General features: G+C 53.0%; 2 protein-coding genes across 3 annotated transcripts in view; both read right to left on the minus strand.

Annotated features, from left to right (window-relative positions):
* The window catches only part of KCNIP3 (potassium voltage-gated channel interacting protein 3), a 91,805-nt gene extending 86,282 nt beyond the window's left edge, over positions 1 to 5,523 (minus strand). For both annotated transcript variants that reach the window (XM_039527573.1, XM_039527577.1), the window contains exon 1: positions 5,256 to 5,523. In XM_039527573.1, the coding sequence (XP_039383507.1) occupies positions 5,256 to 5,270 (15 nt within the window). In that variant the 5' untranslated portion in view covers positions 5,271 to 5,523. The remainder of the gene's footprint in view (positions 1 to 5,255) is intronic.
* Positions 5,524 to 15,388: 9,865 nt separating this feature from the next.
* The window catches only part of PROM2 (prominin 2), a 32,295-nt gene continuing 22,802 nt past the window's right edge, over positions 15,389 to 24,881 (minus strand). The window contains exons 17-24 of the mRNA XM_039521702.1: positions 24,758 to 24,850; positions 24,286 to 24,339; positions 21,332 to 21,412; positions 20,891 to 20,959; positions 19,477 to 19,566; positions 17,960 to 18,066; positions 16,648 to 16,734; positions 15,389 to 16,462 (exon numbers count right to left, since the gene is read on the minus strand). Of these exons, the coding sequence (XP_039377636.1) occupies positions 16,671 to 16,734; positions 17,960 to 18,066; positions 19,477 to 19,566; positions 20,891 to 20,959; positions 21,332 to 21,412; positions 24,286 to 24,339; positions 24,758 to 24,850 (558 nt within the window). The 3' untranslated portion in view covers positions 15,389 to 16,462; positions 16,648 to 16,670. The remainder of the gene's footprint in view (positions 16,463 to 16,647; positions 16,735 to 17,959; positions 18,067 to 19,476; positions 19,567 to 20,890; positions 20,960 to 21,331; positions 21,413 to 24,285; positions 24,340 to 24,757; positions 24,851 to 24,881) is intronic.

The raw sequence follows: 24,881 nt of genomic DNA on the forward strand, positions 1-24,881 counted from the left end.
GGCTAGATAAGAGATGCGTATGGGGATAGAAGGATAGATGTATATGGGATAGATAGACAGACGGCGTATCTCAGGCTGTATAATTCACAGGCACCCTCCTGAACCCTTTCACTCATTCCCATCTCTTGCTCACCTCCTTATCCCTTCTATCCCATGGGTCACAATGCTCTTACCTCCACCCCACTCTCAACCCCTCCCTTCTTTCTGCCAGCTCCTGGGTTGCCCTTACCACTTTCCATGCCCCATGGCTCTGCAGAACACACACCCAGAGCATGGGGCATGGCCCCTGTGCTGGCTGCCTCTCCGACCCTTATGCACGTGTTGAGCCAGTGGACAGTCTGTCCTAAGGCAAAGGGGGCAGCGTACAGGGTCATAGTGCTGGAACTAGGGGCACGGTGGGTGCTGCAGCACCCCCCGGCTCGAAGTAATTTCCATCATACACGGGGTTTGCAGTTTGGTTCAGTGGCTCTCAGCACAGTTGCTCCAGCACCCCTGTCTAAGGTGGACACTTTGGGGAGGCAGGGCTGGCTTTGGAGCAGACACTCCCTTCAGGGTACCTGGCCATCAGGTGAATGCCTTTCCTCTCAGGGGAGCGATGGAACTCAGATCCCTACCCCCCTCACGGGATGGGCACGGTGGCCGAGCGCATGGCTCATTCCTTCAGGATGCATGATACTCACTTCTTTCCTTTTGTGGGCAGGAGAAGCAGCATGTTCCATGAAGGCAGGGGCCCTTCCTGTGAGGAGACCAGGACAGGTGCCCCTTCCTTCAGAGCCTGAGATGAGGAGGGAGGTTTGGATGCTGATGGACCTGGAGGGGTCTGAGCTCCCAGGCCGGAGGTGATGGGAACTCAGGAGCAGCATCTTCGGAGAATGCACGAGGCACAATCGACCAAATCCAACGCTCGGCCAAATCCATTGAATTTGGCCCATTATGGCTTGAGCAAGGCTTTAGCCGTGAGCACTGGAGGAGGATTTTTTCCCTCGTTTGCTGCTATAGATTAATGGCGCTCTGTGGCTCCATTCTGCACTTTAAAAGCAGGGCTAACAAACCTTCCTTTCCTTGCCCCCCATGTCTGTATTGTCCACTGAGAACTCTGCAGGGCACGACCACTCTCTCACAATGTGTCTATACAGACCCCAGCATGACAGGGCCTGCAGGTGCTCCTGAAATTCAGTTAACAATAAAGATGCCGAGATCTTTTATATGGTGGGTGCAATTCACCGAGCACCTCCTGGGACTGGAAATACAAGACTTGGCAGGCCGAACCGAGCAGTCAGCGAAGGCACAAAATACCAGTGTTCAAAAAACAGCCCAGGGAATCTTTTGTTCTGCTGACTGCACGTTGTGCAGCCCCGCCTCCCTCATTAATCCACCCATCCCCTCCCCCCCTCTCCATGCCTTCGTTTGCACTGGGTAAACAGCTCCTAATAGCACCTTTGCCCTTTCATTCAAACAATGGCATCTGGGCCCCAGAAGAACGTTGAGAGCCACTGAGGGCCCCTGTTTACTGGTTGCGAGACCGAAATATTACAGCCCTTAAGACAAGCGTGTTCATTTTCCCTTCCCATCCACTCATAACTCCTCAGAGGCAGGCATGAGAGGGTTTTGTGGGCCACATGCTTTGCTGGTGTTAATCAGCGAAGCTCCATTTACATCAATTCCCACCAGCTGTGGAGCTGACCCTGTTTGTTGCTTCATCGCAGCCTTTTGGTTTTGAACCAGGCTGTTGTTGTCGGTTTCGCCCACATCTAAACGTCTCCCAAAACATGTTGCTTTTTGATCCAATTTCACGCAGAGAAAAAGGAAAGGAAGCATTTTGATAACATCCCAATGGCTCGTTTCCACATTTATGGAATGGAACAGCTCCAAAGGGCATTTCAAAAATGAAATTCACTGGGGTTTTTTGAATATCATAAAACAGTTTTTAAGAAGCTCAGAATTGGAACACAGTGGTTAGATTTGATCTCAACAAAAGGACAGGCAATGAATTCCTCTTCCCCCCACGCCCCCAAAATGGGCCTGTTGACTTCCATGGGACTGAAAATTAAGCATGTGCTTCAGTGAACCGGGTCTGAAAACTTTAACCCCAGGGGGATAAATGATAATGAACAATCCAATATAAAAGCCAAGTGGTCTGTAGCAATGTCAGGTCCAGGGGCTGATCTGATGAGTACAATAGAGGCTCAGCACCACGCAGGATTCCACTCATTGCAAACAAAAATCAAACCCTAAGATCTTTGCTCTTTAGAAAATGTTTGGTTTTGTAAAAATTCAAAACTGCAGAATTTCCCATGAGACACAAAATCCAGAGGGAGAGTTTACAATTGGAAGACTCTACAGAGCTAGTCAATGGACTCAGGTGTGGTGTAGTATGTGAACTACAAAACCAAGGGAACGGGGTGCTAGCCCTGCCTCCATTCCAGACCTAATCCAGCTTGGAGGGTGGTATTTGTGGAAGCAAAGTGATGACACGTTGCTTCAGTTTAATATCAGATCATGCAAGTATTTTCTCAATCTGGCCTGAGAGTAGAACAAACTCCCTGACCAACTGTGGTCCTAAATTCATGCACCTCCGAAAGCCTTTAGAAGCACTTAGTGCCAAATTTACAACGGCATTTAGGCGCCTGACCAAAGCACCAGGGTTTTCGAAATCCAGCCCTTCCTACTTTGCCTGCGAGTGCTATGAGATGGATAAAGATACTTCCTCTTCCTTATGTTCTCAGTGTTACATGATGAAAACATATGAGCTCACTGGGATCTGGCTACGCAGAGCTGGCAACCCTATTGTATTTATTTGGAGCAAGAGCTATAATTGCATTCTGAGGCTCCCTCTCTGACAGCAAGTAGCAGCTGTTTGTGATCTGCGTAGGTGTCTGTTGGTGGAGCAGACCTAGGGAAGTGTATCTGTAGGAAAGGAGTCCCGGGTCAGTGCAGTGGGGCTAGGAAGTGAATCTTTATCCCTCTGTTCTGGAGAGAGGGATTAGAATAAGAAATTGAACACAGTCTGCATTAATAGCAAAGCAACTTGGTCTGATAGTAACAGCAAGGACCTCAAAGTGCTTACTAGCCCCATTTTACCAAGGGGGAAATGGAGGCAGGAGAGAAGAAATGACATGCTAAGGTCCTATGGCAAATCTGGGACCAGAACCCAGTTGTCTCAAGTGAGGGCCACACTCATAGGGCTAAGACAGCTTGTAACGCACTAACCTAGATCTGTAATTAATCATTTGCGCTGTCTTGGGGGTCTAGAAAGCAGGGCCCTGTTGTGTTGTGTGCTGTATAGACACACAACAAAGGTCTGGTCTGAAAAGCTGCCAATCTGAGTACAGTTGGAGTACAACAGTTGGATAGACACAGGGGGAGCACAAGGAAACAAGGAAATGACAGTGCCCCGTGGGATAAGTAATGGTCACAACACACCCACTGCCTAATCACTAGCAAACTGTAGCACATTGCTGCTCTTTAGCTTAAGCCATAGTAACTGGTGGTTTTAGTGCTAGAGGTCCTCAGTTCAGCCCCCAGTGTACTGCAGCCGTCGCGTAAGTATTGCCGCAGAGGAAGGCTGGAAGGAGGACAGTAAAATGGCCTTGCTGCGGATACTTACAAGCAACCTTTCCCATGCGTGGAAGAAAGCGTTCTTCCTCTTGATTCGTTTCTTGAAACTGAACAGAACTAGTTGAATTGAGCCAAACTTTGATGGAAAAAAGAAAAGAGGAAAAAAATTCAAGCCCATTTTCCCAATTCCCCCCAGTTTTTTCAAGTAGCTGATTGACATTTTTCAAGTTCACAAATTTCCATCGAAATTTCTAATTTCGTCAGGAAAAAATTTCAGCTCAAATGCCCCAAACTATTTTCATTCCCATTTTTCAATCAGCTCTAACCTTTCATTTGGTCTTTTTCTCCTTCTCCTCTTAGCTATTTTCTCCTTGTCAGGCTGGCGCTTTTGAACTATCTTAGCATCCAAGGCCTTGATTGAGCCAAGCACTTAACTTTAAGTATGTGAATGGGCCTGTCGACCTCGGTGGGAGTGAAAATGAAGCACGTGCTTAAGTGAATTGGGGCTGAAAACTTTAACATAAAGAGGATGAAAGACAGAAAAGCCAGGTGGTCCGTAGCGATTTCAGGTCCAGGCGCTGATCTGATAAGTAGATATGCTCAGAACAGCTCAGCATTCTGCTCATCCCAGATGATGCAAACAAATGTCAGACCCTAAGATCTTTACTCAGCGACACAGCTGGGTTATATTATTCCCGGTGACTAAATTATTGGATGACTTAAGCCCTGTTTTTCTGGTCAAGAACCATTCTCTGGCAGATCAGGATTCCTGTGAATAAATCCAGTATCATTTTGCAGCCACCAAATAGTCCTCACAAACAGACTTTTATCTAGAGGATGTTTGCAACCAGTTGCTCCCTAAGTCACATGATAACCTTCTCTGCTCCCTAACTGAATGACTGAAACTTTTCAAACAGGAAGATAGTGAATGACACCCTTTCCGGTGAGAATTTTTGTTGTCAATACATGAAAGTTTCCGGTTCGGCAATGAACAGACCATGTGCCCGGATACTCAGACACAACAAAAAAACCATATCTCACACTTATATAGCACTCTTCATCAGTAGATCTCAAAATGCTTTACAAAGGAGGTCGGTATCATTGTCCCCTTTTTACAGAAGGGGAAACCGAGGCACGGAGTGGCTAAGTGGCTTGCCCAAGGTCACCCAGCGAGACAATGGCAGGGCCATCTAGATCTGAGTCTCAATCCAGCGCTCTAACCACTGCAGTTACCAGCACAGCTGATTTGCTGCAGCTAATTACAAAGATATTCACCAGCCCATAGTTCAGCCAGATGTACCCAGGCAAAACGCTCAGTGACTGGCAGGGAGAGTTTTGCCTGAGTAGTAAGGACCGGGCAGCATCTGGGTAAAGGAGCTTGGAATTTGGTCCCAGGTGTTAGAATCAGGTTCCTGGGCAGAGATGTCTTAGAGGTAGGCCGGGGAGCTGCTCGCATGCTCAAAGAGATGGTCACAACCCCCCGATGCCTGACCTGCCCCTTTATTGCCATTCTCAGTGCTCTTCAGCGCCGCCTGCTGAAAGTGTTAAAGAGCGACTTTGTGCCCAGCTGGTGCCCAGACGCCAGTCCCAGCTGTGCAACGCTGAGGCATCATTTGGGACAGTTAGCCCGCAGGCTGTCGCCATTTGCTCCTGATCTCAGCCTGCCAAACCCGGGGCAGGGTCTTATTTTTACTTACCCTGTCTTCAAACATCTTCTTATGGGGGACTGATGGATGATTGTCAATCGATGTGCAGCGGAGGCGGGAGTCACTGGACGGCCAGGGGTAGATTGCGGGCAGATCCAGAGTCAGCCACGGCCGTTCAAAGCATCGCTGATGCTGGCTGCAGATCTACAGTTATTCCCATCTGGTTCCTCTTGCCGTGCCACATACGAGATGCAAATAGGGACAGAGAGATCCTGGCAGCTGCTTTTGTCTTTGTTCAAACATCCCCGACAAAGGAACCATCCCTATGCCAAGTTTACCTTTCAGGCCATTATTCCCTCTCTGTGACATGCAACACGGCCAGCCTACGGCTGCTAGTTTCCATGGAAACAGAACCCATAGCATCCGCCTTCCCTCTCGCTCGCTCTTTTTTAAGGAAGCCAATTAACCTAAAATAAAAATCCCTTTAAAAACGGGACTGGAACTAGCCACTTCCTAGCATCCAGGGGAATATTTAAAGGGGAAGTTCTCCACTTCCAGGCACTGGAGGGGGAAAGACCTGGGCTCTGGGGCCCAGGAGAGCCCAGCAAGTCTATTTTAGGTGCTTATCTGCCCCTTTCCCCGTCCCCCCATTGTTGTTTTATCCACACAACACACCTGTGAAGCAAGGAAGTGCTGTTATGCCCATTGTACAGGTGGGGACCTGAGGCACAGAGTCCTGCAGGATGTCTATGGCAGAACAGGGAGTTGAATATGGGTCTTCCACGTATTAGCCCAATGCCCTAATCTTTCCTCTGAAAGAGCCTGGCATGACAGGAGATCCCTGCAAACAGAGCCCTGTGCTTTGGGTGGCTGCATGCATGCTGCCCTAACTGACCCCTGCAAATAGATCCCTGTGCTGTGTCACAGGAGATTCCCACAAACAGATCTCTGGGCTGCGACAAAGGAGATCCCTGGAGGCATTTCTCTTGTTCACTGCATCAGAAGAGATCTCTTGTTTGTTGCATCTTAAGAGAGCCCTGGAGGCAGTTCCCCGTGCTCTGTGCTAGAAGAAAGCCCTAGGAACAGATCCCTATTTTAATCCACTTTCAAAAATTTGCCTAAGGAACAGATTCCTGTTTTCTGCCTTGGAATTAGGGTGACCAGATAGCAAGTGTGAAAAATCGGGACGGGGGTTGGGGGTAATAGGAGCCTATATAAGAAAAAGCCCCAAATATCAGGACTGTCCCTATAAAATCGGGACATCTGGTCACCCTACTTGGAATAAAAAGATTCCCAGGGGCGGGATTCCTGGATAACGCAGATTCACACTGGCTTCACCGAAGCCTTAATTATAATGAACAACAACATGAACTGGGTGGAATCTCACTAGCAAACATTGTAAACAGAGGAGCCAACCTCATGCGCCATTAGACACTGGGGCGGGTGCAGTCTGCTCCTTTCCAAACAAGGTTTCCGTCGAAATTCTGTGCAGCACCGTTTCATGCTGACATCAAAGGCGTGATTACAATAAACAAGCTGGAGCAATCGGGCTGCAGCAATAGACGTCAGGTTCCTTTGAAGAACATCCAAGCAGTACAGCAATTTCTTACCCCTATTAAAGTCAGGATGAGCCCTTATACCGGGCCAGGTGTATGAGGGTCTCAAAGCACCGTACAAAGGCATTATCATTTTCACTATTGTTTAGAGGGGGGAAACTGAGGCACAGAAAGGCCAAGTGACTTGCCCAAAGCCATGCAGTTGGTCAGTAGTAGGAAAACAACCCAGGTGTCCTGACTCCCAGTGCTGCATCCACTAGCTGTGAGTCCTTTCTGTTCTCCAGGCCAAATTCTGCAATGCCCCGTCCCACAATTCAGCTGCTCATTTGAGTAAGGGCTGCAGGATCAGGCTCTAATTTAAGGCCTGATCCTGAAAGGTGCTGGGCATCTTCTCTGTGTACCTTCAATACCCATTGACTTTCGTGGGAGCTGAGAATCCTTAAGGGATCAAGTCCTTAGACTGTCCGCTCTTTATGGCAGGGGCCTTGTTCTTCTCTGTGTCTGTGGGCAGCCATGCACAGCCTGGAGCACCAGGGAGAAATAACAATAGCCACCACTAGAGTGGTTACTTCCCCACGTGGACTGGAAGGAGGGTGAGGCGGGGAGCTGAGTTTGGGTTTTTTGAGGCTAGCCCAGGGTTTGGATCCACACCCCAGTTCAGATCCCCCAGGAGAGCCTGGGCCCCAGTGGAGAAGGCGGGCATCGTGTGTATTTCTTATAAAAATCACGGGCACTTCAGTTAGCCTGCCTGGCTGCACAGAGTCAAAGCAAAGGGAGGAAATGGACAGGAATCGAAACAGCGAGAAGGGGCTACCATAGGCAATACCAAGGGGAAACAACGGGGAAGGTATTAAGTGGGAAATAGCCCCAACCTGGTGCCCACTAGGCAGGCAGAGCTTATCCTTTCCAGGCCAAACCTAGGATCAAAGGGGCTCTGAGAACCTCAGAGGGGGTGTCTACATGGCAGCTGGGAGCGTGCTTCCCAGGGCAAATGGACGGAGGCACTAGCTCTGATCGAGCGTGTTAAAACTAGCCGTGCGGCTGCAGCAACATGGCCTACCCGCCCCAGTCCGACCAGGCCTGAGCCCCCACGTCCTCGGGCAGCCAGCCTGAGCCACTGCGGCCACGCAGCTATTTTTAGTGTCTACCCAGGCTGGGAAGCAACCTCCCAGCTGGAGCACAGAGGTTGCCTGAGAGACGCACGGAAAGAGACACAGAGGCTGCAGTAGCGAGATGGGGGTAACTGGGCAAAGGGAGCTTGCACGGGAAGATTAAGCGGCAATAAGCAAATAGGCCTGTTTAGCTTTTGACCTGCACTCTGCCTGCTTTGCTGAGATGGTGCGGTGTCACTGCAAAGCCTGGTGGATGAGGTTTGCCGGGGCTGAATCCAGTCAGGCCCATCGTGTTTGTATGGGTGAGACATAGGAAGGATTCAGAGTGCGTGTTCCACCCTTAATAGAGGTGAAGGAAGCCAGGTCTGCCACCCACAGACCACACGACTCTAAAGTGCAGGTCAGCCTGTGATCACGACAGCCCCACCAAGTGGAAATCTCAGTGACTCGTAAGACTCCGGCCCCATCTGAGCTGAGGGTGGGCCGTGTTCGGTCCAGCTCCAAAGAGAGACGGGGATTTGAACGTGAGCCCCCTGAAATGCTGAGTTTGGGATGGTGGTTTGGCCTCGTCTCTCCTGACAAGATATACAATGCGCTGAAGGACCAGCAGGCCAATTCGAATGGAAGCAGACAGCTCGAAGGGACCCAGGAGAGGTGCGGAGTCTGCATTTCACAGGGGCTCTGTCGATAGAAAGGCCATTTCAGAAGAGTGAGAGACAGACGACATGCAAAGACGCGTTTGGTCAGCTGGGTCGCATGGTAACTGTGTCTGCTCCCTGACTGGACAAGTGAAATGTTTGCAAATTTGGGTTCTGCTCAGGAAAACATCAGAGACCCTGGGCTCCTTCTCCATATCCCCCTGAGATTGCAAACGGGCCTGGCGATGCCAGGGGAAGCATCGTCCCATCTCGTATTCACACCTGATTTCTGGAGCTCTTTGCCCCAGCTGGGGAGAACAAATTCACCGGTGGGATTTTGGCTTTTGGGATTTTGGCCCAGATGGAAGCGGCAATGCAAGAACAGGGCAGAAAAAGTTATTCTAATGTTTCATCTTGTCTGGGTTGAGTCGTGCAACTAGCAAAGGTTTGGATATATGTGCGTGTCCACATGCTTATGTCCATGTGCATATGTGTCTGAATGTGCATGTCGGAGCCTGCATGTGAAGGAACATCCATATTCCAGTGTGCATGGTCATGTGTACACACACACGCACATCCATTTTGTGTACATTGTCCATGTGTCTGCACATCTATGTTCCTTTCTGAACACTCACGTGTGGATATATGTTTGTGCATCTACCTTGGTGCCCGTCCCCATGTTTGTGTACCTGTCCATGCACATCGATATTCGTTTGCATCTGTCTTTGCATGCATTTACATATGTGCACACATATATGTTCATCTGCACCACGTTCACAGGTACGTATGTTCTGTGTAGGCATCCACCTTCACACATGTATATGTCTGTTGATGTGGTTCATAGTCCATGCCAAGCACGATGGGGTCCTGGTCCATGACTGTGACTCATAGGTGCTATGGTCAGACAAATAATTAATTAATAAATAACTAATAATAATAGTTTGGCCCAGCCCTAGTGACAGGCTATGGGCAGCCTGATATACAGGAGCCAGCTTTCCCTCTCAGACCACCCTCTGCAGCATCCACCACCTTTAGAGCATTGGGCTGTTTTCCAGCTGAATAATGTATAGATGCCAATCCAAGGAGTGAGGACATCTGTCTTCTACTGTCTTCATCTGTCTTCTACAACTGCCCGAGCAACCCACCTCTGCGCGTGGTTTACTTCGCCTGCTTGCTAAGTACAGGCAGCAGGTTTAAACCAAGCAAACAGAAGGAAGTATTTCTCCATACAACACACAGGCAGCCTGTGGAACTCATTGCCACAGGATGCTGTGAAGTCCAAAACTATAAGTGGATTCAGAAAAGAATTAGGTACAATCTTGTGGGACAGGTCCATCAATGGCTATTAGCTAAGATGGTCAGGGACACAACTCCATGCTCTCGGTGTCCCTAAACCTCTGACAGCCAGAAGCTGGGAATAGGCGACAGGAGATGGATCACTTGATAATTGCCCTGTTCTGTTCATTCCCTCTGAAGCACCTGGCACCAGCCACTGTCCTAAGACAGGACATTGAGCTAGATGGACCATTGGTCTGACCCAGGTTGGCCGTGCTGATGTTCTCATCTCTCAGTTCAACAGGCCATAGATCCATTTGGCTCAGGCTCCAAAGGGATCTGCCTCAGGATCAAATGGGAAAATCCTTTTAACTGTAAAAAAAAACCATTTTTTCCTTGGTGGCCAACACTAATGCTGTGTGTGAAGCTGAATGTCATTAGCGAGCTGGGGGAAAGGCGGGAGGGCTGGGGCCAGATCCTTAGCAAGTATAAATTGGTACTGTAGGCAGCAGATTTACTCCAAGCGAGGGACTGGCCCAGACGTCCAAGACTCTGGCAGTTAAAGCTCATTGAGGGTGACTGGAAGCCGGCAGAGAAATGGGCCAGAAGGGGGGCGGAGTCTGATCTCAGTCACACCAGCGAAGGCTCTTGGCTTCATTGGATTTCCACCCTGGTGCCCGTGAGCTCACATTCAGGTCCACACTCCATTTGTACAAAGCACACAGCGGCTCTCTGCTACCCGGAGTGACTGTTCTTAACACTGCTCCCCATTCAGATCTCACAGCACTGTACAAAGACGGGGCACAGGGTCATTTTCACATGGGGAAACTGAGGCATAGCAAGAGCGCAAATGGCTTCTCCCCCCACCCAGGTCACTCAGCAAGCTAACAGCAGAGGCAGGATTAGAACCCACATCTCCTGATTTACAACCTCACTGCCTGCTGGAGTCCAGCATCCGTATCCAGAGAGCTCCGGTCTTTGGCTAAATGGGACTCCAGGGGCAGGGTCTGAAAAGGGCCTGACCGGGGATCAGCGGTGGGCAGTGCTGAGCGCCTCCTAGTGGAGTCAACTCCCTGTGTCACAGACGTTCAAGCCTCTGCAGAGCCCCTGGCAGCATCATTTGGGGTAACATTCAGGGGCGGCTCAAGCACGCACTTGGCGTGCTGGGGTCTGGAGTCGCCCCTGGTGACATTCCACCCCCGCCATGCAGAGGGCCAGCCTAGGCCTCATGCTGGCCCTCTGCCCAGCGGGGAGCTTTATCCAGCATGCTCAGCACCTCTCCTGATTTGACCCTAACTGCAAGACACTGTCCGCTTGCCTGATGGGCTGGGCATCTGCAGTGGACGCTGACGCTGCCTTTCCCTTGAACTGTGTGTCGGGGGTGGGGGGAGGAGAAGACAGAAATGCTTCCCAGCCCCTTGCAAACCAACTCTCCCTAATCCAATTTAATCTCAGCAGCACTGATTAAAACCCACTCTCGCTTTTTAATCTCTGCCTGAGCCTTCCTCACCGCGCCCACCCCCGCACCTTCTCCTCCTGAAGCCAGCTCCAATCTGTCCTTTGTACTGCAGCACACGGCACAGTGCCCCCCTATGGTGCGCACATAACCCCCCCAGAGCCCCTGGTGCTAGCCAGCATTAGCTGCCCCTGCCTTTTCCGTTTTAAATGCATTTGCTCTTAACCACTGTGCAATAGCCAGACACCGGACTGGAGGGGCTTCATCGCTACACAGAGCAAGCAAGTCACGGATCAGAAGGGATCGACTGGATGACCACCTCCAGTGCCCTGCTATTTCAGGCAGCCCTGTCATCGTCCGGTTCATAAACTTATCATGCTCCATCTTCTGCTGTCCCAGACCCTCCATCTGGAGCTGGTTAGGATCCTTCTTGGGCTGGAAAAATTTCACCTGGCTCTGCTTTTTCATAGCCCCTGCTGCCTCTGAGCACAGCAGCCACCAGAATGATTCCAGAGCACAGGGCCCAGAAGGAATGCCTGACCCACCAAGAGGCAGAAGGGGAAATTTACGGACTGGAGGGAATGGCTTAATGCCAGCTGAGCCTCAGGTTTGAATTACACAGATTCCCTGGGACCGTCATTCCTGCCCCGCAGCACTGAGTCAGCCTGACAGCCTGGTGCAGTGCTTACCCTGAGATCCAGTTCAATCCAATCAGAGTGTGCGTGGCCTGCCGGGCAAGCGTGGGAAAAGGGTGTGAAAGAGACGGATCCCCGGGGGGCTCTGTCAGAGGTTCTAGGCCAGTTTATGTTGGCTGAGGACACATGGGCGTGTGTCAGTGTGTGTGTGCGCGCCTGTGTATCCACGAGGACATGTGTACTGCTGGGTCAGTTTACACATGCGGGTTTGCATCAGTGGGTGCATGTGTTCGTGCATCTGTGAGCACACAAGTGCGTGTGCATGGAGCCATGTGTGAATGTGTGCCAGCTGGTGTATGTGTGTGTGTGTGTGTGTGTAAACATGTTTGTGCAAGTGTGGATGTGTGCCTACACATCTGAAGCAGCGTGGCCTAAGGAATCACTGTGTGACCTTGGACCTTCCCTGCCTCAGTTTCCCCAGACGTGCAAAGCAGCTCCCTCCCAGAGGATGGGAAGGCTGAAGCTGTCAGCATCTGTGGGGGGCTTGGAGGAAGCACAAATGGGGAGCGCTGTGACTGCTGTCTCTTTCACTGCTGGGATGAGCATCTCTGCTCAGGCAGAGGAGCCAGCTGGAGGGGCCCTCACTGGCGGACGGGCTGGGGAAGTGCCGGCAGGAGGCGCTCCTTAGCAGAGTGGTTTCCCTGGTAATTGGGGCTGTCAGCTGCTCTCTCCAGTTATCTTCCCCCTGCACGGCTGACTTGAGGGATGACAGAAAGTGAGCAGCTTCTCCCCAGCCCTCCCCAACCATCCCAGCGACGCTCTTGGAGGGGAAGATCCCTGCCACGCTCCCGGGGCCCTTTGACTTTCCTCAAGCATCGCAGCTCCCAGGGAGTCCACAAAGCCTCAGGGCCAAGCGCTGCCTTCTCCCTGCGCCAACCCATCAGGAGCAGTCAGAGGTTAGAGCCGCGGGATGTTAGCGAGAGTCACTGTCCTAGGAGAGTAGGAACAAGACAGGCTGGGGGGTGTCTATCACCACAGACAAAGGCCCAGGTCCTTTAGGTATTTAGGCACCGAACTCCAATGGGCCAACACTCTTTGCACTGATGCAAAGCCTGCAGACGTCAGTGGTAAGACTTGGTCTCCTGTCCCCTCTACAGCCTCTATTCCTGTACTATCCAAGCACCTCCCAAACATCAGTGTTGGCACACGGGACATGGGCAGTCCGGCTTAGTGGGTAGGACCAAGGGTCGGGCCGAATGGTCAGTGCAGGAGCCGGGCCTGGTGGTTGGAGCAGGAGCCAGGGCCAGAAACCGGGGGTAAGCCAAAGGTCTGAACCAGAGTTAGGAATCGGGAGTCTAGTCAGAGATCACAGCCGGAGTTAGGGATCAGGAGTCAAGCCAAGGAACAGAGCCGGGCTCCGAAGCAGGGAACGAGAGCGGGGTCTGTTGTAGCAGCAGGCCGGGTACTGCCAGGTTGCCCAGACAGCTTCCTGGAGCACCCTCCATGGTTAAACAGCATGCTTAGCCCAATCAGGGGCCATGGGGGGGATGTCAATTGTGGGGGAATTTGTCGGTTCACTGGGGACAATTCTGGGAAGGGCACTGGAGATCTGGCAGCACTCAAGTGAGTTTTGCCTGCATCCTCATTGCAGAGTAGTTACGGGTTCCAGCCAGCGCTCTAACCCACCCTCAGAGCTGGATCGGCTAGCCCGGACTTAAAGCACCTCCAAACCCAAGTCAGAGGTACTGTGTGCACAGTAGAGAGTTTGGGCTAAAACCCAGATAAGATCCTGTGACCATCTGAACCCCTCTGTTCACCCCTTTTACAAGACTGTGATACATTTTGTACAAAGTATGCCTTGTGAGATTGAAAACTCGTAATTTGCTGATTATTATTGTCCTGGTAAAATATGTGTGGCAAGTGTATGTAAAATTGTAAGACTCTACTGTGTGATATTACTAAGATATGTCCCAAGTCTGGGGAGCTGTCACAAACCAGTTCCCCAGAGACAAAAGGCTAGTCAAAGCGCTGGCCAGAAATCAAATGGACCATCACCTGGTTAAGTGACCATTCTTTGGCAGGAAAGAGGGTGTGGGTGAAAGAGCAACATCTTGACAAAGAAACAGCTTGGGGTTCCCGTCTACACAGACTTTCTGTCTCCTCAACCTCAGCCAGAGGTGATTCTCAAAGACGAGAAAGAATTATAAGAAGGGAGAGAAGACACCCCAAATTATCTCCCCCTTTCTCTCTACCCATAGCATCGACAACATGTGAAGAACAAGGAAGCAGCACTGGACTGGGGGAGAGCTCCTGACTGAAAGAAATTCAGCCAGTAAGACTGTTGGAACATGGGGGGAGAGAGACTTTGCTTTGAATTCACTTAGCTCATTAAGTTGGCATTTGTTGCATTTTATTTTTATTTTCTTGTAACCAATTCTGACTTTTATGCCTCCCTACTTGCGGTCACTTAAACTCTATCTCTTCATAGTTAATACGTTTGTTTTATTGTTTTATCTAAACCAGTGTTTGGGAAACGCCATTTGAGAGAACAGAATTTGTGCATATCATTTTCTATTAATGAACTGACGGACTTTAGATGAGCTTGTATTGTCCAGGAGGGAGCTGGGCAGTACAAGACACACATTCCTGCGGGAAAGTCCAGGACTGGGAATTTGCTGGTGTTGCTCTGCAGTGTAATTCATGAGTGGCTGCCCCTAGTGCTCAGACACTATAACTAGGAGTAACTTACATGCTGGAGGCTGTGTTTGGGCAGACCAGGAGTGGTAACTCTCACAGCAAAGCAGTGTGAAAGGGTGGAGAACTGAGGGGTCCAGATTGTACCCTGGGTAATGTCACTGATCCTGGGCTAACTGTGCAGTGAAGACATACCCCAAGAGGTGAAGTGAGTTGCCCAAGGTCACACACAGAGCCTATACCAGAGCAGGACACTTGTAGGCTCTCCCCAGACCCAGGCTAGCCTTCCTGTCCAGCCTGGCCCTCTGACGCAGATCCACAAGGATGGATGCCTTGGGAATCCACTGTGTTTCGAGAGAACAGAGAGGATTTATCCCAACCACCACCGCCCCTCACCCATCCCTCCGCTCCGGAACACAGCACCAGAATGGACGCACAAAGCAGCCATGGTTAGAAAAGGGGCCAGTGCTTTAATGGCATCAGCATCCTCCAGCACTGACACCCCTTTGTACCCTAAATCCCAATGCCGGGGCTTTCCAGGATGGGTTAAAATACAACAGGACCTTAGTAGCCTGCCCTTTGGCAGAAAAGTCCAGAGAAGCATGAGGACCCATCTTTACTCCAGAGAGAGCCAGACCAGTTTCCTTTAGGTGCCTAGAGTTGGGGACAGCTGGGGATCAAATTTAGACCCATGTCCTCTCCTCTGGCAGCAGGGGTCCTGCACCACCTGGAGGAGTCCCCAAAGACCCAGGGAGGTTTTCACCCAAGCAACAGTGACAGGACGTTCTGTGAGCCTGGCGCTCCAGAGCCAGGTGGGGACAGCAGACATAGAAGAAAGAGTCCTGGCGGGAGCTCTGACCTGGGGAGCAGAGACGAGCCCCAGCTGCAAAACTGAGATCTGGATTTCACATCCCCCCTCGCCCCGTCTCCTGGGATCTTTGGAGCGGAGGTTTGTGTGTGGCCTATTAGCAAGCCAATGACCAGGGTGCCAGGTTCTGATTCAGATCTGGGTTTTGGCAGCACTGTGGAGCTGGTCCAGGCTCATCTCTAAGGGGAAGAGCCCTGATCAGTCATCGGGTCATATATGCATCCTCTTAACCACCACCAACCTGAATGAGTGAGAGCCCTGGATCCTGGCAGTGCTGCCGGTGGGATACATGGGCTGGGATTGTGCACGGTGGATTTAGCATTACGGCCCAGTGCGTGTGTGTTTGCAGAAGGCCAGGGAGGAAGATGAGCGAGCCAGACAGGCTCACTCACTCACAGATCCTAAGAAAAACTTGCTGGAACCATAAAGCAGCCTGAAGCTGGGAGGACGCCGCAGACATGAATTAATCCGGAAGGTAACATGGGCATCGGTGGGTTTTAATGGCTCCCCTTTGGGATGGCTGGAGATGTCGAACCCTGGAGGGGTGCTGCTATGTGGCAGGAATTTTCCCTTCTGCCTTGCCGTGCTGTGCAAATCCCTCTGGCGCTGCAGTGAGTGGGGGTCACTAGAGGGGGGTGCTTGGGAGAAAGAGCTGAGGAGTGGGGTCATTGCAGGAGTCTCCTTCAGCAGCTCAGAAGCAACATGGGGAAGGTGAGGCAGAGTGGAAGGGAAGTGTCTCTGATGGGGGCGGTTTTGGCACTGGGAGGAATCCAGGCACTTTCCCCAGGAGACCTACAAGTGAATGGACTCATTAGCAGTTACCTGGGGAGATATGGACCCCCCAGAACACCTGTGACGGAAACCTATGGGAGAACTCAGGGGCAGCTTCGACTCAGGGGTGTGGGCGACCTCCAGAAATATTTGCAACATGGCAGCTTGGTATCCACAAAGAGTCCCATGGCACTGAGGTACAGGATCCCCAAGAGAAACCTTGGTTCAGGGGTCCAGGAGCTCTGAAGAGGACCTGCAAAAGAGAAGTCCATGAATGTCCATCCCCAGGTGACATCAAGGTCCCAGAGCCCACCTAGAGCTTGCCTGGGACCAGTGGTCTGTAGTTCCAGGACTCCTGGGGAACCCCAGGACTCTCAGATTTCAGGAGTCCTCCACCACAGAGATACGAGTTCCCAGATTAATTAGTTTCCCCCTTACCTGGAGATGCTGGAGACCCCTTCCTATAGCTTGAGAGCTGTAACGCGGGGGATGTGGAAGGGATAGGTCTCCTCTGAGGCAGTAGAGCTGCAGGTGGTGGGGAAGAAAAGGAGAGAGCATAAGGGAGAAGCCAATATTATCTCTGTTGTCACCTTGCAGCCAGATAAACACCTGCCAGGCTCTGCCCCAGAGGAGGCAGCATTACTCTGGTAGGCAAAATGACCCTCTCTTTGTAGAGAACTTCAGGGGCCATAAGAACATACAGTAACGAGGGGCACATGGGAGAACTCAGTGAGCTGAGCTTGGATAGGCCTGGGGCAGGCTGTGGTTCAGGGCGGTAGTTACCCGTCTGTCCTTAATCTACCTCTGAATTATGCACCGCAATTCCGGGATCTATCCCGGCCTCTCAGGGAACTGAGCCCCGGGCAGAAGAGCTGACAGAGCCGTGTGCCAGTTAACTAACCCCTGTGTGCAATGGGGCATAGACCACACGCAGGTTCACCCTCCGTGTATGGGGACGAGGGCCTATGGGCTCCAGGCATGTTTGAGGGGGAGCCCTTGAGGGTAGTAGGGTGAAGTGTTGGGGGGGAGGGGGTGTTAACCCTTTCTGTTCTCCTGGGCCAACACTCCAAAGGTGGCTGCAGCTAAGAACAGGAAATAAGTGCCCCCTGCAGGCTGCATCAGGCGCTGTCACAGCATTCTGCAAACACGTAAAGTTCTGAGTATGCACAAGATCTTGGACAATGTGTCCAAGAATTCGGGGAGCATACAAAGGGGGACAAGATCCAAGGGATAAGAGATCCACCCACTGGATGGATCCACCCAATGGGCTTACTGGACACAGCATTGCAGGGATCAGAGATCCATCCAGGACTGGATCAAAAGCAAATGGAACTTTATCCGTCTCCCTCTTCGCTTCCTCGACCCCTGATTGTGGCCCTTCACCTCAGTCCATCCAGCCTATAGGTAAATACCCCTCTGTATCGAGGTGCTGCTGGGCTCCTGCCAAACGTCTACATGGAGAGACACCAGAGGACCCTAGGTGGGCATGTGTGCCCAGGGTTCCCACAGCTGGGCCTATTGATGGGGCATTTGCGGGGGTGGCTCAAATGGGGTCCTTCCAGGAGTACGTCTATACAGCAGACAGGAGGTATGATTCCCAGCTAGTGCCCGTACGTCTCTGCCAGCTGGGAACGGCACCCGCCAGCTGCTGCTTGGTGCGTTCCCCTTTCCTGTGGGTCTCTTGCTGTCATGGCATGAGGAGGACGCGGGTGGAGCATAGGTCCCAGCACCCACGGTGCCTGCCACTTACATTAGCCGGTTCCTGATGGGGCGGAAGTGCTTGGTAAGTTTGATGGCGAAGATGATGCTGGGGATGAGGAAGAAGGTGCAGCAGCCCAGGCTGAACCAGAAGGCATTCTGGAAGGACACAACAAACACTCTGATCGGCTCCATTGGGCGGGGCATGGGGGGAAAGAGTGGGGGAGCTGGCCCCTCGATTACTCTGGATACAGACGGAAGCAGGTTGGACAGAGAGCCTCTAACTCTTTGCTCAGGAGCCAGTTTCTTGGCCTGATGAAGTCAATGGGAGTTTGGTCACTGCCCCAATGCCACTAGCTTCTGGTCTGCAGTAGCCACCTTATTCCATAGAGGGACAGCAAGAGGCATGCCCCATGGAGTCCTAACTCAGAGGGATTCACTGGCTGGTAATAGGGAGCCTATGACACACAGTGGAATAGCTCCGATACCATCCAGCAGAGGGCAGTGGCATGCATGTGCTCGCACACACAGTGCATGCTGAGATTTATCATAGATGGTCCCCCTCCTGCTGCCAGATCAGGGAACTGGGAAATCCTGCCATGCAACGAATCTTTGGGTAGCCCTGCTTAGGAGGAGAACACTCTGAATGGTACATAGATGCCCCCAAGCTGGCTGCTTTTGTCCGGCACTGGCCTATCTCAGCAAAGGCTGCATCTTCCCTGGGGCAACTTAGGCTGGTCAGACAAGATTAGGCAGCCTCATTTATCCCCTCTCTGTGTCTATTGGCTCTGGCAGCACCATGAGCAGGCAAGGAGATAGAGATAGGGGTCCCAGGAGACAGGGTGGGGTGGAGGGGCTGATTCCAGTTAGTAACAGCTGTGGGGGATACGGTGTGAGAGGTCAGTCAGGGTGGAGCCCGCGTCTCCTGACATCAACAGGAGCGGATCTGGCTTATGACAGGACCGAGATGGTCGCAGCAAGGACTGTGCTGGCTCCCGGGCTGCATCTCATTTCCTGTTCGATTCACATCCCTTTGGTGGACGCGGCACGGCCTAGTGGGTCGGGTGCTGGATTAGGTGTCGGGAGACCCGGGTGCTCTCCCTCAATCTGTCAGTGACCTCGGGCAACCCACTGTCTGTGCCTCAGTTTCCCCTCCCACCCCATGTCTATTTAGACTGTGAGCTCTAGGGGCAGGGACTGTCTTACTATGTATCTGTGCAGTCCCTCGCACAGTGAGGCCCCAATTTCATGGCACTCCTATAATTCCTATAAAATAATAGACCCCCACAACTACCCCTTTGCACAGAAACTGCTCGCTGAGACGGCCTGCAGCTGCTGGGAGTGCCTCTGCTCCCCCATGCTCTCGATGCCGGGGTGATGGGAGTGGAGACTGGGCATCACTCAGTGCCTGGGGATGGGAGAGCTCTGGGACAGACCAGCTAGTGCTGTCTCCATGGTGCCTGAGAGCTGCCCACTCAACCCTGCCCGGGAACAGATTCCCCGGGGCAGGAAGGAAGGGGGGCTAGCGCCCAAGCAGCGGCAGGGAGTGGAAGGTCCTGCTGGCCTTACCCAGGGCTCGGCGATACGGTCGCAGAGGATCACCCGGCCGTTATCCAGCGCTGTGGCGAGCGGCTGGCAGGAAGCCACGTCCTCAGTCAACTGGAACAAAAGAGGAGAGGGTGAGTTATCCAGGCAGTGACCTGGGTGGAGGCTGACACAGTCACAAACCCAGTTGTGCACAGATACCCAACCAGCTGGCCTCTGCCTTTGCTAGCCAGCCCTGCTGCACTCTCGGGGCTAGGTTCTCCGCAGAGCTGGGCATGGCAGGTGCTGAGCTGGCCAGAGGTGTGACAATGGGAGCCAAGCCCTTGACAGGGCTCACTCAGGTTCACAGCTGGCCTTCGTCACCCTAATCTCTGAGCGCCCCTCAAGGACCTGGAGGTCTATCCCCATGGTGGGAGGCGTTCTGTGGGGAAGCAGTGGAGAGAGCACTGGAGTGGGACTCAGTTTCAAGCTCTGCCACTACTGTGCTGGGTGATTTCAGGCGAGTCATTGTGTTCCCCCATGCCTCAGTTTCTCCTGCTGTAATGCGGAGGGGTAAAGACACAGATGTCCTTTGTAAAATGCTTTGAGATCTATGGATAAAAAGTACTAGGAAAGAGCTTGGGATTGTTATCTCTATTTCAAATCAAGGGAAACCGAGGCACAGAGCAACAACAAGCAGCTTGTTCATGGTCACACAGGGAGGTTGTGTCAGGAATCGAACCCACACTGCAGGCCAGCCCTTTAAGCACAAGACCATCCCCTGGGGTACTTGCATAGCTGCCTTGCTCGGTTACATGCGGCCTTGTAGCATTGGTGAGAGCTTCAAACTAAAAATGCCCTTGGGGAGATCATTCTCTGAGCCCGACACTTCGACCATAACGCTCTTTGCCAGCTCCTTCTCTATCGTACTTAACATCAGATACTTGTCTTCACTGTCCAGGCCCTTCGTGACCAATCTCTGCCCAATCACCTCTCATTCGCTATTCACTCTGGGCAGGCGCTCCCTGGATTCATCCACAAAACTCACTCCCTAGCCTCCTTCAAAGCCCTCCTTCAACCTCTCCTTTGCCTTGATGCCTACAAGAAACTTGCCACCAGTTAGGCTGAGACCCCAGCTGCCTGCCTCCATCTGCTGTCTCTTGTCGTACGGGGGGCTGCACTGAATTCTTCCCCCGACCTCGCTGCCACCACCCAGGGACGTGGATTTCTGGAGAACACCTCCCGTCACTGCTTTAAGCATCTATCCTGAGTGCAGCTGCAGCGTTTCAAGTGAAGACAGCCTTAGATTGTCACCTCTTTGTTCTGTGTCTGTACAGCACCTAGCACAATGGGCTCCTGGTCCAGGACTGGGGCACCGCCCCGCAACGGTAACACAAATAAATCACAACCACAGCAACCCCTGCTCTGACGGGGCTCCTCTGCTGATGTTAGCACCTACCGTGCGTCTCACCCAGTTCAGGTACTGCGAGAAATAGCCCAGTTCTTTCCTTGTGAAGCAGCCGATCTCCTGCAGGAACAGAAGGAAGCCTGAAGGACACACACTGGCTTCCAAAGGGCTCGTGAGGAATTCAGGGCCCCAGTGCGCAGTCTGGCCCAGTGTAGGCTCACACAGGCTTTGGGTTTGCTGGCTGGATCTCCAGCTACCCAGATTCTGCCCCAGTGTAGGTCATGCTGCCTCTGGGTTTGCAGTCCCAGATGCCCCAGCAAGCGTTGGGTTTGTAGGCAGGTCCCATGGAGCTGGTTATCAAGCAGGAGTCCCGTCCCCCGCAAGAATCTCAATGCTACTATGCAGACATCTCTGCGGTTCCCTCCAGCTGACTGCTGCGTCCCAGCTCTGCCCTTCAATGCCCTGTGGGGCTAAGGTCCCCTCCTCACTCACGTGTCTCAGGAGCCGCTGGGCCTGCACCGGCAGCATGGTCTCGATCAGGGCGATCTCAGCCATCGTCTGTTTCAAGAGGGGCTGGTGGGAGAGTGGGGTTGGGAGGAGAGAGGCACCTTAGAGGGCACTGGAGAGCTGAATGGTGCTAGGAATCATGGGGAGGGGGGGGATTGACCACTGAGATGGGGAATTCTGGGAGCGGGGGTTCTAATTAAAGATGGAGCTGTAGGCTTATCATGCAGCAGCATGCATACATGAGCGTTAACTCACTGATCCTCACACCAGCCATGGGAAGGAGGTAAATGTCCCTATCCTCATGTAACAGGTGGGGAAACTGAGGCACACGGTGGGGCAGGGTGGAACTTGCCCAGGATTACTGAGGGGGTTGGAGGTAGGACTAGGACACAGGAATTCCTGGCTTCTGACACCAAGCTCAGACTGCTACATCATACTTAGCTAGGAATGTATCTAGGTTCTTCTATGGCGCCCATCTCCCTGGTATCTGAACACTTCCCAGTGTTTATAAAGTGTGCCCAGAAGCCACTGGGCAGGGTGTGACACACATCCTCTTCTGTGTGTCAGCCACGGGGAACGTGAGCCTGTTACTGCTCATGGCTACAGAAAAGCTTGCCTCTTCAGCTTGGGTTCGGGGGAGGAAGCAGGCCTTGGCTTGATTTTTGGTGTTGCTCAAGGTGGTGCTCACAGAGATATCTTGAGCTATCTCTTCTGCAAGCAGCGGGACTGGGACTATCTCCAGTCTTTGGTTGGGAAGGGGTCACTCTGGTCATAGAAGTGGGTTTTGCATCTAGCTTTGGAGGCACTAGCAAGAGTCTGTGCTGTTGATCTCCTCCAGAACTTCCATCTCAGAAGCTCCCTCCTCCTGCACAAGGAGGTCTCACCCTGGAGGCTGAACAGATCTGTCATGGGAGGTCAGGATCAGATAGGGTGAGATGGTCCCTCAGGCCAGTCCCAGCATTGGCTTGGAAGGGGAAGAGCAAAGCTTTGAGTTTGATCTGGTGTCCAAGGGGAACAGGGGCGGCTCTACAAAGTAGGCTGCCCCAAGCAGCGCGGAGCGCTGCGCCGCCCTTCCCCAGTCCCGCGGCGGGTCCCCTCTTCCCGCGGCTCCGGCATCGTGGGGAGGGCGGCATTTGGCTCCGGTGGAGCTCCCGCCGGCATGCCAGCGGCAGGTCCACCGGAGCCCGGGACGAGCGGACCTGCCGCAGTCATGCCTGCGGGAGCTCAACCGGAGCCGCGGGAAGACGGGACCCGCCGCAGGCATGACTGCGGCAGGTCCGCTCGTCCCAGGCTCCGGTGGACCTGCCGCAGGCATGCCGGCGGGAGCTCCACCGGAGCCAAATGACGCCCTCCCCAGGATGCCGCCCCAAGCGGGCGCTTGGCCCGCTGGTGCCTAGAGCCGCCCCTGAAGGGGAAGCCAATGAGGTGCTGGGCTCTGGCCAGCCTGTGCCACTGGGGAGACAGGCTGACAGATGTCTCTTTCTGGCAGCCGAAGCACCGCAATATGGATTTGCCATGGAGGCTGGGAGGCAGTGAGCATTGTGGGGAATTGACTGAAGGTGGAAGATTCTTTCTCCTGTCATTATACGACAAAATCAGCTGGCTCCTCGTGTGGCTGCTGAGCATGTACCGTAGGGTTAACCCCATGAAACGCCCACCTGGCCCAAGCCACCCTCCGAGTGACAGGGGCTGCAGACGAGCAGCCATCAGGATGGAGAATCACTTTACGCTCCAGCCATTGCCGTGACCCCAGTAGGGTGAGAACCTGAGGCTATCTCATCCCTGCTGGGTTCCTTGCACCTTCTACTGACGCAGCTGGTTCTGGCCACTGCCGGAGATGGGAGTCTGGGCAGGATGGACCTTGGGTCTGATCCAGTGTGACTGGCTTCATACGCCTAAGCAGTATTATTATTACTGAGCTTTGATTGATAGGTCAGGGCTAGGGAACAATGTGTGGGTGGAGCCCAGTACTGAATAAACTCTGAGGGATGAAATGTAGTGGTAGCCTTATTGGTACCTGGATATTAGAGAGAAAAAGTGGGGGAGGTGATATCTTTTATTGGACCGATGTCTGTTGGTGAGAGAGACAAGCCTTCGAGCCACACGTAGCTCTTCTTCAGGTAGCTCATCTCTCTCACCAACAGACGTCGGTCCATTAAGAGATGTGACCTTGCCTACCTTGTCCCTGAGGGATGGGGTTTTCTAAAGCGCCTAAATGACTTGGGGGCCCAACACAAGGGGACTGAATTCTCTCCACTCCCCGGAAGTGGGTGGTCCCTGGCAGTCAGGAGCGGGGAGCAGGGTAGAGGGAAAACCAGGTTTAGGTGAACATAGAGACTAGAAGGCAAATTTCCTTCTCTTCAAGGGCTCGGACTGAGGAAGATTCGTAGAACAAGGAGCCACCCACACTCGTGGGAAGGGGACACACAGAGAGGAAGAGCGTGTCCTTCCCAAGGGTGGGTCACCTCACAAGAGCAGGATCCCTTCAGAGTCAATGGAGGAAGCTCAGTCTAGAATGAATGACCACGGGGACTGAATTCCCCTCTCACCTCAAGAAAAGGAGGGGTCCCTGCAGGTCAGGGTCGGGCCCTGGATGATGTCCATGAAAAGTGGGGAGCGCCTGTGGGGTGTTTTGCATGCACGCCCAGGCTGTTGGGTTGCCCCTCTGAAGGTGCCTTACCTTTGCGCCAGGGGGTTGGGAGCTCCTGGCCATGAAACCACCGCTTGCTCCCCATCTCCCTACAGCAGTGGTAAAGTCCCTGGGCTCCGCTGGGAATGAAGCACCGAGGCCTTGCTCCTTATGGTCACTACAGGGCTGGGCGTTTTGTGCCTGTAACTCCCAAGACCTTGGACCACCACTGCCCACCCCCTTCATGTGGGATTATTCCCCCTCCCAGTGGCCATTCCATCAGGTGGACGGTCTCCCCCGATAACCGTACCTGGAGGTGGGGTGCCATGGCGGATAAGAACTGCACGCTCTCATTCAGCTTCACCTGCAAGGCAAAGGGAGACTCAGATGTGTCCCCTCCACTTCAAGGTGGGGGGGGGGGCTGCAGCCTGGAGCCCAATGGCCTTCTTTGAAGGCAAAGGGCAGTCAGGAGGAGAGCAGCCTTCCCTTCCAACCTCCCACCCATAGGCCTCAGCCCCGGCCCTGCCCCGGGGGGTTTGCTCTTCATGGCCATCCCCTCTGTGAGCTCTCACCAGTGGCTGCCCGGTCGCGTGGGCAGGTTTTGCGTCACCTGCCCAGGAAGAACTGGATCAACGCCAGCACCCCCGCAAATGACACACCCCTATGGAGGCTTCCCGTGATGCCCTTCCCAAGCGGCATGTACCCCAAAGCTCCTGAGCCAAGGACGGGGTCTGGACCTGGCCTGGCCTGGAGGTGACTGCTGCTGGGTCCGTCACACTCACCACAAGGGCCTCCTGGGTGAGCACGGTGTCGTTCTGGATTTTCCACAGGGCCTGGGACTCGTTGGCCAGCCGTCCTGCTATTGTGATGTTGCTCTGTGGGGGACAGCAGGGAGACCAGAGTCAC

The sequence above is a fragment of the Mauremys reevesii genome, linkage group 2 (assembly GCF_016161935.1).
Source record: "Mauremys reevesii isolate NIE-2019 linkage group 2, ASM1616193v1, whole genome shotgun sequence".
Taxonomy (NCBI): domain Eukaryota; kingdom Metazoa; phylum Chordata; order Testudines; family Geoemydidae; genus Mauremys; species Mauremys reevesii.